Raw genomic sequence first — 13769 nt, 5'->3', positions numbered from 1 at the left:
TAAATATATCTTTTTCATACATGCTGTAATTTTGGCATGTAATAACATTTTTAGCCACTTATAATAACATTAATTACATTTATGCCTCTCAGGGGTTTGGGTATGCATGTATGCTATTGAAGAATGGTACCAATCTTGTATCCTTTATGTCTACCACAGCAACTAATTTGAAATTGTATTATTGCTAAAAATGTACGAGATGGTTTGAACACTCAGCAGTTAAAAGGAAGAAATGGACTTAACTTGAATTCTGGGAAATTCTTTTCAGAGTAGAGTGACAGTCCCTTTGGGGACTCTTGTTATATAGCCAAATAATTTTTTTATTATAGAATTGCTTTAAATGCATAATGACCTTTCTTGCAATCGTGAAAAGTATATTGACCTTTTTTGCAGTCTTGAAGAGTATATTGTCCTCCTTTCTTGCAATCGTGAAAAGTATATTGACCTTTTTTGCAGTCTTGAAGAGTATATTGTCCTCCTTTCTTGCAATCGTGAAAAGTATATTGACCTTTTTTGCAGTCTTGAAGAGTATATTGTCCTCCTTTCTTGCAATCGTGAAATGTATATTGACCTTTTTTGCAGTCTTGAAGAGTATATTGTCCTCCTTTCTTGCAATCGTGAAATGTATATTGACCTTTTTTGCAGTCTTGAAGAGTATATTGACCTCTTTTCTTGCAGTCATTAAGAATATATTAACCTCTTTTCTTGCAGTCTATATTTATATATGATGAGCCGCCAATTTCAATTAAATCCTCAATTGTGGATATTGCTCACAGCTATACCAAGAAGAAAAATGTTTTCCGATTGAAGACATACAATGGGTCCGAGTACCTGTTCCAAGCCGATGATCATGATACCATGCTGTCCTGGATTGATGCCATCAAGCGGAACAACAATCCAGATGCTGATGTAAGTTGTCAACTGATCTAGATTTTATGCATCACTGATAACCAGGGTCCACGCTGGACTCCAAATTTTGGGTGAAGTGACTTATCTCTCTTGACAGAATAACATGAAATGGTTGGAAAATAGGAAGCAGTGTTCACAGAGTGATAAAAATGTACAAGGTTTATTACAATAAATTAAAAGTCTTATTAACTAAACTCTCATTCCAAATCATATAAAAATGAGAGAAAGATTCATTAAACTTCGTGAAAAATATTTTAAAATATCTTAATTTTGATTTTGCATATATGTTTTATGACTTTTCTTGTGCAAATATCATAAATAGGTTACAATGAAATATAGGTGAAAGGTATTGAAGATTTTGGTTTGTAAAATTGGTAATATATAAATGGTAATATATAAATGGTTTATGCCCTCGATTCCTACTTGTACAGTAGTTTCCAAGTACAGACTCAAGGAACAGAGACACCTGGCGATCAGTACAGACCCAGGAATCAATGTAGTTTGCACAGATTGATCCTCTTTTGTAATGTAAATGTATGTAGCTTAAAGGTGGGGCTATGAACAGCTTCAAAGTTCTGAATTGTGGTCTTGCCCCCACAAGGGACAGTGATCATAACATAAATGACTTGTCGATTTTATGTTCAGACTGTGTGTGTGTGTGTGTGTATGAGAAAGAGAGAGAGATAGAAAGAAGATAAATAACACCAACATTAATAGCCAGTATGCTAAAGCTGTGCCCCAAGGTTTCCTTTCCCCTGAACACTTCAATTATCTGAGTGAATTTGCATTAACAAGTGACAAATGTTAGCTAACCATGGGAGTGATATTGGGCCCATTGACAAGTGACAAATGTTAGCTAACCATGGGAGTGATATTGGGCCCATTGACAAGTGACAAACGTTAGCTAACCATGGGAGTGATACTGGGCCCATCGACAAGTGACAAATGTTAGCTAACCATGGGAGTGATATTGGGCCCATTGACAAGTGACAAATGTTAGCTAACCATGGGAGTGATATTGGGCCCATTGACAAGTGACAAATGTTAGCTAACCATGGGAGTGATATTGGGCCCATTGACAAGTGACAAATGTTAGCTAACCATGGGAGTGATGTTGGGCCCATTGACAAGTGACAAATGTTAGCTAACCATTGGAGTGATGTTGGGCCCATTGACAAGTGACAAATGTTAGCTAACCATGGGAGTGACATTGACAAGTGACAAATGTTAGCTAACCATGGGAGTGATACTGGGAGTAACCATGGGAGTGATATTGAGCCCACTTGTGCTTCTTCTTGTTTTTGTTTCAACTCTTTAAAGATGTCAACTTGGCTGGAAAAATCTTATATTATGGTTGTGCAGATTTGATACTTCATACAATGTACACAGACATTTGTATTTTATCTTCACATTTCATGCAATATTCTGGACAAGTAACAAAATATTTTACTTGCCCTTGATTTTCAATGGATCGGCAATAAGACCAAGTGAGGTTATTGAATGGCCCTTCACCAGGCATGCATCATTCAATTTCCATCAACAGGTGCTATTTTCATCCATTTTTTTAAATACTGCCAGACCAATGTCACCCCATACTTGGCACAGAGCATTCTGGCATAAAGGCTTTCAGTTTCATACAAATGTTGCAGATCTGCGAGAAAATATGGCCACTGTTACTTAAATTAGAAACACTTTTGAATGACATCATACCCACAACTACAGAACATGAGGTCTTTCAGTTTTATACAAATTATGCTGATCTGCCATCAGATATGGCCACCATTACCAAGAACAGAAAAGTCATCAAACATGGCCAAATTACCAAGAACAGAAAAATTTGTCCATCATCCTTTATCGGTTGCTGTTTTCAACTTTTCTCAAAAACTGCCAGAACAGCTTTGACTAATTTTGACACAGGACATCGTGGCAAAAGTTCTTTCAGGTGTGTATGAATGATATGGAGTTGCCAACAGGTGTGGCTGCTGTTGCTAAAAATAGAAACCTTTCAATGGCTTGTTCTCCAAAACTGTGGAATAAAATTTGATCAAAATTAGATGAAAGCATCCTGGCATGAAAATCATTCTGATTTATCCAGTTGATGCCAAATCCACTGTCAAATATGGCCACCATTACTAAAAGTAGAAAAACATTTCAGTGACTTCTTGGCATAAAGACCTTTCAGATTAATTCAGATGATGCTAATCCAACAGCAGGTTAATTCAGATGATGCTAATCCAACACCAGATTAATTCAGATGATGCTAATCCAGCACCAGGTTAATTCAGATGATAGTAATCCAACACCAGGTTAATTCAGATGATGCAAATGCAACACCAGATTAATTCAGATGATGCTAATGCAACACCAGATTAATTCAGATGATGCTAATGCAACACCAGATTAATTCAGATGATGCTAATCCAACACCAGATTAATTCAGATGATGCTAATGCAACACCAGATTAATTCAGATGATGCTAATCCAACACCAGGTTAATTCAGATGATGCTAATTCAACACCAGATTAATTCAGATGATGCTAATCCAACACCAGATTAATTCAGATGATGCTAATCCAACACCAGATAAATTCAGATGATGATAATGCAACACCATATATGATCATTATTTCTAAAAATAAAAAAAAAAATATAAACCACGTCACCAAATTGTAGTCCTTAAGAAAATCGTGTACATTTTGTCTCAGATTTTTTTGTGAAGAATGTTACTTGCATTTTTAGAAAACAGCTTTTAAACCTAAATGGAAAATAACATTTGTATTGACTTCAAACTCAGGGGTATTCATTTAAATAATAAAAGAAACAGTCTGATTCACCCTGTTCCAGAAAGATCACGAGCACTAAAACTTCTGCTCATTTCATTCAGATGAAATTATTTCCCAAAAATGCAACGTAACTCGTGCTGAATTGAGATTTTTATGATACATCCAGTTGTCTGTTTTCTGTCATTTCCCTCCAGATTGTTATTGCTACTCCTGCGAAATTATTTGGAGAATTGCCATGTAAGTTTACATTAACATTGAGCTCAAAGTTCTGTTAGTCCTAAATGAAAACGGTGTCACTTAGACATCCAGTGTGGCTGGCACAGTGTCCATCTTGAAAATCGTGTTATTCTATTTCTCCTTGGTGGAGACGAGGTTTTTAATAAAAGACTTTACATGATGTCTTGTTGTCCCTAAAAGAAAATGGTGCTGATCTGACATCCAGTATGACCACCTTGGCAGCCATCCACCTGATCTAACATCCGGTATGACCACCTTGGCAGCCATCTTCAGAATTTTGTTATTGCTACTTCTGAATGGCAAGTCATATTGAACATGGTTTTCACCAGAACACTTATTCTTATGTCTAGTTGGTCATGAATGAAAATGATGTCATTCTGAAATCTAATATGGCTGCCACTGTGGGGCCTTTTCGTACATCTTGTTGCTACTCCTCAATGAAGGTCATATTTCCATTGGTTTTTTTTGCCAAATGACTTCTTATGGCATCTAGTTGGTCCTCATGAAAATGGTGTAATCCTATATCCAATACTACTGTCATGATGGCCGTCTTGAAAATCTTGCTATCCCAGCTTCTAAATCATATCAACGTTGGGTTCTCACCAAATTTCTAATGTCTAGTTGGACCTAAAAGAGGATGTTAATGCTGCATTGCCACTAGGATGGCTATTGGATTAGTCCTGCATTGCCACTAGGATGGCTATTGGGTTAGTCCTGCATTGCCACTAGAATGGCTGTTGTGAAAATAATACTATTTCTCAAGAATATATTTGTCTTCAAAATTGAACAGTTTAAAGGACGATTTTTTTTTGATTCCTGGAAATTCTTTTCAGCCAGTAAAGAATCAGTCCTTTCAAGGGACTCTTGTTGGATATGTTGTGCGAGTTAGTTCCTAACATAGATAGTTTGAGTTAGTCAATAGAATACATAAGATTGTATTGGTGCAACTGATTTTTTTAAAAATGTGGAAAAAATGAATGGAATGTATGATGAGTTTAATTAGTGTGGTGATGTCAATGAAGGAAATGTATGATAAACTTAATTAATGATATCAATAAAGGAAATATATGATAAGCTTAATAAGTGTAGAGGTATCAATGAATTAATTTTTTTTTTATAAGCTTAATTTGTGTAGTGATATCAATAAAGGAAATGTATGATGAGCTTAATTGTGGTGATATCAGTGCAAGAGATGTATAAGCTAATTAATGATATCAATAAAGGAAATATATGATAAGCTTAATTCATGTGGTAATATAAATAAAGGGAATGTATGATGAGCTTAATTATTGTGGTGATATCAATAAAGGAAATGTATGACAAGTTTAATTAGGATAGTGATATCAATGAATGAAATGTTTGATAAGTTTAATTAGTGTAGTGATATCAAGAAAATATGCATCATATGTATGTTCATTTACATCATTTTGCATTTTGATAAATCTTTTCAACTGATAAAGACAGTCTGTATTCCAAAGTATAATTATCCACACAGAGAGAGAGAGAGGGATTCCATGTACATGGCTTGTTTAAAAGAGTATTTAATTGCATGTCACAACTTTCAAGAAAAAATTCTGGCATGTAATCTTGTTCATGTTGGGTTTTGTACACAGAATGAGGCGTAAAATTGAGATTAATTCCTTAATGAATTTGTTACAGGATTCAGGAATTACAAGTGCCGAATTAATCATCAGGAAGACATTGGAATGTGAACAGAGTACTCAGGTCAAGATATCACCCCCACCTGCAATGAAAATGAGCAAAAAGCTATCTGTGTTGTCCATGAAGCCGAAAATGCCCCAATCTCCCAGCATGAAGCGCAGGAAGACCAGCAGTGAGAAAGGTGTTCTACCCTATCTGACATGTGCATTATGCAAATCTCTTACAACTTCTAATCAGAGCTTCAGAATTGAAGTTAATGAAGAGTACCGTTATGTTCATTCATTACATGTCATTGGCAATTCTACATGACACTAGATTCATTAAAATTTCTAAGCAATTTTAGTCAAATGTTAATATGCCAGGTAGGTTCAGTAGCAAACAAACCTATGTTTCCTATTGCACTGGTTGTAAAAAAAAATTTTTTTAATTTTTTTAAACATTTATATAATAATGATTAGGATATATATAATATACTAAGCACTTCAAGTACTGGGCTGAACTGGCTGATTTTAAAGCACAAATCAATTTTAATACATTTTTTTAAAATAATTTTCTTTTTTCCAGGCATGTTAGGGAAATGCTAGAGTTGGCAATGAAAAATGGGGATGGAAAAATAGATAGATTCATTACAGCTTAAAAACAATTTTAGCCAGTCAAACTGAATATGCCAGATAGATTCATTACAACTTAAAAACAATTTTAGCCAGTCAAACCTGAATATGCCAGATAGATTCATTACAGCTTAATAACAATTTTAGCCACTCAAACCTGAATATGCCAGATAGATTCATCACAGCTTTAAAACAATTTTAGCCAGTCAAACCTGAATATGCCAGATAGATTCATTACAGCTTAAAAACAATTTTAGCCAGTCAAACCTGAATATGCCAGATAGATTCATTACAACTTAAAAATAATTTTAGCCAGTCAAACCTGAATATGCCAGATAGATTCATTACAGGTTAAAAACAATTTTAGCCAGTCAAACCTGAATATGCCAGATAGATTCATTACAGCTTAAAAACAATTTTAGCCAGTCAAACCTGAATATGCCAGATAGATTCATTACAGCTTAAAACATTTTTAGCCAGTCAAACCTGAATATGCCAGATAGATTCATTACAGCTTAAAAACAATTGTAGCCAGTCAAACTGAATATGCAGATAGATTCATTACAGCTTAAAAACAATTTTAGCCAGTCAAACCTGAATATGCCAGATAGATTCATTACAGCTTAAAAACAATTTTAGCCACTCAAACCTGGATATGCCAGATAGATTCATTACAGCTTAAAAACAATTTTAGCCACTCAAACCTGAATATGCCAGATAGATTCATTACAACAATTTTAGCCACTCAAACCTGAATATGCCAGATAGATTCATTACAGCTTAAAACAATTTTAGCCACTCAAACCTGAATATGCCAGATAGATTCATTACAGCTTAAAAACAGTTTTAGTCAGTCAAACCTGAATATACCAGATAGATTCATTACAGCTTAAAAACAATTTTAGCCAGTCAAACCTGAATATGCCAGATAGATTCATTACAGCTTAAAAACAATTCTAGCCACTCAAACTTGTATATGCCAGATTGATTTAGTTTAACAATATTTAAGTTAAATTTAAATCAAAATTAACTTGTTACTATTAAGCATAAAAGAAAGTACATGAAATAATTTAGACTATTTTATCTACCTATTTATTCAAATAATGATTTCTTTAGTATCAACTTAATATTATCAATTTCTTCCAAAGAGTAGGAATTGAAACTAACAACATAGTAAAGTTGCAATCGTCAGTAACAGTAAATAGAAGACATAACAGAACTTGATAATAACAGACTTGGAAATAATAAATTTGGAATGTAACAAAGTACTATATTAAGTCCCAGTTAATTATATTATCTATGAATTATAAAAAAAGAATTGTCTATATTTTGTAATCTTTTTTTATGACACAGACGAGAGTAAAGCAAAGACTTGGAAGGGCAAATTTAAGAGCATCCGCAAGCTGGGTTCCAGCCCAAGCCCATCTGTACAGTCTGAGCCTGAGAAGACTGGAATGTTTGGTGTACCTCTGGAATACTGTACTCCATCCCCTAATAATGAGGTAAAGAGTTCAGATTGTCTCCCCAGTGAATGGTATTGCTTTTAAGTGTTCTTGATGTTAAAATGTAAAGTTTCTTTAAATATACATTTCTGTCATCTATATTTGCTGCTACTTTTAATCACACCATATAGCCTTTATTATGATGACATGCCATTAAATGAGACCATTTTAATATACATACAATGTGTACTGAAAGTTTAATGACTTGCTGCACATTTTTCCACAAAAATTAAATTTGGCCACCATATATTTGTGAAATTTAAAATAAAACATTCAGTGGAGGTACAGGTAGTTGTAACAAAACAAAGAAAACATTGATGTACCTAGGTATTAAACTACCAGAAAATGTGTCGCTTTCAACTCAGTATTTTCTGCCGCTTTAAGACTAGTATTATCCTTCCATGCTTCACTGGTTTCCTCACAAAGTAATTAACCATGCTTCATTTTAGCGCACATGGATAACTTGCAAAAACTTATAATGTGTGGGAAGATGTGGATCCCATTTTTTTCCTACAGAAAATACTAAAATATTTGGTCCTTATTTGCAGAACATGAACAAAATAAAAATTATTTAACAAAACTTTGATATATCACTCATTTTATTGCCACAAACAGTGGTTATTGTCCAGAAATTTGGAATCAGCAACATGGAATTCATTCCCTTTAATTACAGATCTCATATTTGGTTAAATATTCTTTTAAAAAATGTCTTATTAAACCCTCTATGCACACACTCAGCTGATACAGCCAGATGGTCAGAATTGTGCTGGCATGCCATTAAACCCTATATGTACACTTGGCTGATATAGCCAGATAGAATTGTGCTGGCATGCCATTAAACCCTATATGTACACTTGGCTGATAGAGCCAGAGAGTCAGAATTGTGCTGGCATGCCATTAAACCCTATATGTACTCTTGGCTTATATAGCCCAATAGTCAGAATTGTGCTGGTATGCCATTAAACCCTATATGTACTCTTGGCTGATATAGCCCGATAGTCAGAATTGTGCTGGCATGCCATTAAACCCTATATGTACACTTGGCTGATATAGCCAAATAGTTGGAATTGTGCTGGCATGCCATTAAACCCTGACAGCATGGCTCACACTGTACCCTGGTATGTTTGGGGTTCCTGTCTCAAATTTTAAAATAGAAACCGTGTCATGATAATATGGATTACACAGTACCATGGTATGCTAGGGTTTCCTGTCTTGCCTTCTCAGGCTGAAAACCACATCATGATAACAGCATACACAGTGTACCCTGGTATGCTATGGGTTCCTGTCTCACCAGAAAACCACATTGCTAGAACTCTATTCATAGACGAGATGCTGCATTCCAAGGAACCTTTTGTATGATTAACTTAAAGTTTTTACCCCGTTTATTTCTAGCATTTTTCAAGTTATAAGAGGTTGGTTCTAAACTGTCCTGAGCCTACAAATGACTGTAAAGGATGGAACATATCCAGTTTTCTAAGACTTGATGTGACAGAGTGACTGTAAAGGATGGAACATATCCAGTTCTAAGACTTGACGTAACAAAGAGTATGTGACTCATCCCTAGATAGGCTGGGATCCCTGTGCATCACAGTGTAACCTCCACTCATGTGATAAAATATATCATGCATATTGATGTGGGATAGGGAATCTTACCTGAGGAGTCATAATTTATTACCTGAAATGAGCCTTTAATGAATTCTTGCCTTGACATCATGAGCCCATGGGTGGTAATTTCTTATTATACACAAATACACATTTTGTCACATTCCTCAGGTCAAAATATACAAGTTTTAATCAAGATGTATGCCTGTTGGTACAGTTAAGGCATTAAAATGTCTGTATAATTTTACAGTCCAGGCATTAAAGTGTCCTATTGGTAAAATCCAAGCATTAAAATATCTGCCTATTTGTACAATTCAGGCATTAAAATGTCCATCTATTGGTACAGTCCAGGCATTAAAATGTCTGTCTATTGGTATAGTCCAGGCATTAAAATGTCTGCCTATTTGTACAATTCAGGCATTAAAATGTCTGACTATTGGTACAATTCAGGCATTAAAATGTCCATCTATTGGTACAGTCCAGGCATTAAAATGTCTGTCTATTGGTATAGTCCAGGCATTAAAATGTCTGACTATTGGTACAATTCAGGCATTATAATGTCTGTCTATTGGTACAGTTCAGGCATTAAAATGTCCGTCTTTTGGCACAGTTAAAGCATTAAGATTTCTGCCTTTTGACACAGTTAAGGCTTTAAAATGTCTGCTTATTGGTACAGTCCAGGCATTAGAATGTCTGTCTGTTGGTACAGTCCAGGCATTAAAATGTCTGTCTGTTGGCACAGTTAAAGCATTAAAATTTCTGCCAGTTATGGCATTAAAAGGATAAAGTACCAATTTTATATTTTTTGTGTCTTCAGAAAGAGCATGTGGGATTTGGTTTACCCCAACTTCATTGTAAAGTTGGAAAAGTGGTTCAACTTAAACTAATACAAAAACGGCTAACAATTTGATATCATGTATGTGATGATGTCATACAGATTAATCAGGGTAATGTTATCCTGTAAGGTTAGATAAGGATTTTCTGCAGGAAATTCCACCTGTAAAATCATCCTATGCTGGTAGGAATTTGAGAAAGGGTTATTCTGCACATGTGGGAAGGTACATGTGCATGCATGTACCACAGGATTTTGGATCTTTTTTCATTTAAAAAAGTTAGAAAAGAAATATCAGTATATAGACAAGAGGTGATCCTCCGAAATTGACATTCATACGATGAAAAGATGTGATCCTCCTAAATTGACATTCATATGATGAAAAGATGTGATCCTCCCAAATTGACATTCATACAATGAAAAATGTGATCCTCCCAAATTGACATTCATACGATGAAAAGATGTGATCCTCGCAAGTCGACATTCATACGATGAAAAGATGTGATCCTCCCAAATTGACATTCATACGATGAAAAGATGTGATCCTCCCAAATTGACATTCTACGATGAACAATTTTTGTCTTATCATCAAAATTCAAAAAAGACTAAACAAAAGTACACATATGGATTCAACAGATACTAAAGTTCATACCTGACTTGTTTATAATTCCATCTGTAAAATAATGTAAAGTTAAGAAAACAAGAAAATACATGTGTTCTGTATTTCATTTCTGACTCATGTGTTGGTACCAATCAGGTAGGAGCTTTAATGCCCCTCACTAAATTAAATCTGGGATAGAATCTGTGTAAATCAACTGCATTGGTGCATGGATTACTGTAGAAAGACTTTTTGAGGAGTTGTACAAAAGAAATGCTGATTTGCAGGATTAGACTTGAGACATGGTTGTCGGAGAGCTATGCATGATTACATTAGTGTCTGTTGAATTGATATGTGGATATTGAAGCCTCGTGTGATTTGAGGTAAAAGAATGTTCGAATCAATGGTTGAAAATGGAGGAGGGTCAGAGTTTTACTTGATGCCTTGTGTATATTTATTGTACTGATATCAGGATTTATTTTCTTTAACTTTTCATTGTTTATTTTATGGATTAAACATATCATTGTGATTCTGCTTTAAAAATCTGTCTTAAATAAAGGTCAAGGAAATCAACAGCTTTATCGACTGGAATGGTTGAGGTTAAATTCCTTGTTCAAGGGCACAAGGCCTCGGTTCTCTGTCCACCATACCACCAAGCAGCCTAGTGCACCCTCTGTCAAGTGTAAACTGATAGCATTTTACAAAATATTGCATTGTTTCTCCAAAATTAAACATTTGTAAAATATTAATCAAGGAAAATATATCTTTTCTGAAGAAGTCATTTTGATGATTGCTTTTGTCTCAACCCTTTGTCTGTTTGCTATGAAAGTTTATAAATTTATGATCAGCAATGAAATTCTTTTTAAAAGCACAGAGACGTTTTAGATTTTAAATTTGCCCTAGGTCACAACAAAAGTTAACAAGGTATATATCATATTAGTTTTTATCACACCAAAGGGAAAGAAAAAAAATTCTTCAAAACTATCAGTGTATTTATATAGAGAAAATCCATAAACTTTAGAATATGAAAAGAGCCAGCAGATTTGTTGATCAATTGTGAATTTGGTTTCACAGTTCTGGAACATTAATTTTTTAAAAAAATTGTTTATGAGAGTTACCTCCCCACTCATAAAATTACAGTTCTTCTGAAGCATGCAGGTTTTATGTGTGTAACGTTACAAATAGGGATGGTTATAGTTAACCAGATGTCGACTTTTATGGTTAGGAATTCATCATGAGTACTAATTTTTTTAAAGATAAAGCTCTAGATTTGTGTACAGTATTATTTATCTCCATGTTTTGTTTCAGTATGTGCCACTTATAGTAGACCTCTGTATCCAGATCGTTGAGGCAAAGGGACTGGAAATGACTGGTGTGTACAGAATCCCTGGTAACAAGGCTGCAGTCACTGCCATTCAGGAGGAAGTCAACAAGGTAGTAGCCTTGAGTTTTTGTTTGCTTATTGTCTAATGATTTATTTTATATATAAAGTATGTGCATTTATGATGGTTCAAAGATTATTTTTTTATGTTAAAGGTCCACAGGACCACAGTTAAGCTTTATTCCCAGTATATATGGCATTGGCTTCAGTCCAGATATAAATATTTTAGATGATACAAAATTTCAATTTAAACAAATTTCTACAATTTGATCTTTTTCCTAAAATTACAGGCCTCAGCAATGTACCTAATATACCTGAAAATCTCTAATAGATGAATTCATTATTTTTTTTATAAGGTACCAACTTTCATCGAGTGGCAAATTTTATGAAGTACAAATTTTAATGGAGTAACATGTTTCATGGGTTTTCATGGATACCAGGTTTCATGGGGTACCAATTTTCGTGGGTAGCATGAAAATTGATACCAACATAAAGAAAGGATTTCAAAGTAGATGGGTGGATGGATAAGTGGATGGATGTTACCTATAATTTGATTCTAGTTTGGCATTTTCTGATTAACATCTGATTGATCAAATTGTAGAGTAAAATTTGCTGTGTATTTAAGGATAATGACATGTGTGCTTTGTATTTAAAGATAATGACATGTGTGCTGTGTATTTAAAGATAACAATATGTATGCTTTGTATTTAAAGATAACAATATGTATGCTTTGTATTTAAAGATAACAGTATGTATGCTTTGTATTTAAAGATAACAATATGTATGCTGTGTATTCAAGATAACAATATGTATGCTATGTATTTAAAGATAACAATATGTATGCTGTGTATTTAAAGATAACAATATGTGTGCTTTGTATTTAAAGATAACAATATGTATGCTGTGTATTTAAAGATAACAATATGTATGCTTTGTATTTAAAGATAACAATATGTATGCTTTGTATTTATAGATAACAATATGTATGCTGTGTATTTAAAGACAACAATATGTATGCTTTGTATTTAAAGATAACAATATGTATGCTGTGTATTTAAAGATAACAATATGTATGCTTTGTATTTAAAGATAACAATATGTGTGCTTTGTATTTAAAGATAACAATATGTATGCTTTGTATTTCAGGGTGTAGATAAGATGAACCTAGACCATGAGAAGTGGTCAGATGTCAATGTGATCAGCAGTCTCCTTAAGTCTTTCTTCAGGACCCTCCCAGAACCTCTCATACCTGATGGTGAGATTTGCTGTTTAGCTGCTCATTTCCCATTCTTCTAGCTTCTTTGTCTGTCTTTCTGGATCTGCTCTTTACTATTCATGCCTGTAAATGAGACACACAACAATTGCAGATAACTCAATGCAGCTGTTAGGTGAATTATCCGTGATATGAAGATGTGCCTTTTGAAATTTGGTCTTTTTTGATTGCATTATTGCAGAGTTACTGCTCTTTTTGAATCCTTTACATTTCATGTCAGGATAGAACAGTTCAACAACCAAAGCTCAAGAACTTGTTCTAATATTTTAATCATATTTGGTGTGTACATTGACTCATAGACATAGATCTGCCATGTGTTTTGTCTTGTCAACTCCATTTTTGATAGAGTTACCCCCCTTGACAATTAACCTGGTATC

General features: G+C 34.2%; 1 protein-coding gene across 9 annotated transcripts in view; it reads left to right on the top strand.

The window, feature by feature from the left end:
* The window catches only part of LOC149779677 (rho GTPase-activating protein 23-like), a 199693-nt gene that overhangs the window by 163362 nt on the left and 22562 nt on the right, over window positions 1–13769 (top strand). For all 9 annotated transcript variants that reach the window (XR_016415698.1, XM_089940508.1, XM_089940506.1 and 6 more), the window contains 5 exons: window positions 712–909; window positions 5591–5774; window positions 7558–7706; window positions 12047–12172; window positions 13266–13374. Coding sequence is in view for 8 of the 9 variants with exons in the window: in XM_089940508.1 (XP_089796634.1) it covers window positions 712–909; window positions 5591–5774; window positions 7558–7706; window positions 12047–12172; window positions 13266–13374 (766 nt within the window). In the remaining variant the exon portion in view is untranslated. The remainder of the gene's footprint in view (window positions 1–711; window positions 910–5590; window positions 5775–7557; window positions 7707–12046; window positions 12173–13265; window positions 13375–13769) is intronic.

This window comes from Sinohyriopsis cumingii, chromosome 17, assembly GCF_028554795.1.
Source record: "Sinohyriopsis cumingii isolate HCF-2022 chromosome 17, ASM2855479v2, whole genome shotgun sequence".
NCBI lineage: Eukaryota > Metazoa > Mollusca > Bivalvia > Unionida > Unionidae > Sinohyriopsis > Sinohyriopsis cumingii.
Note: the sequence above shows the minus strand (reverse complement) of the source record. Positions and strands in the feature narration are given on the sequence as shown.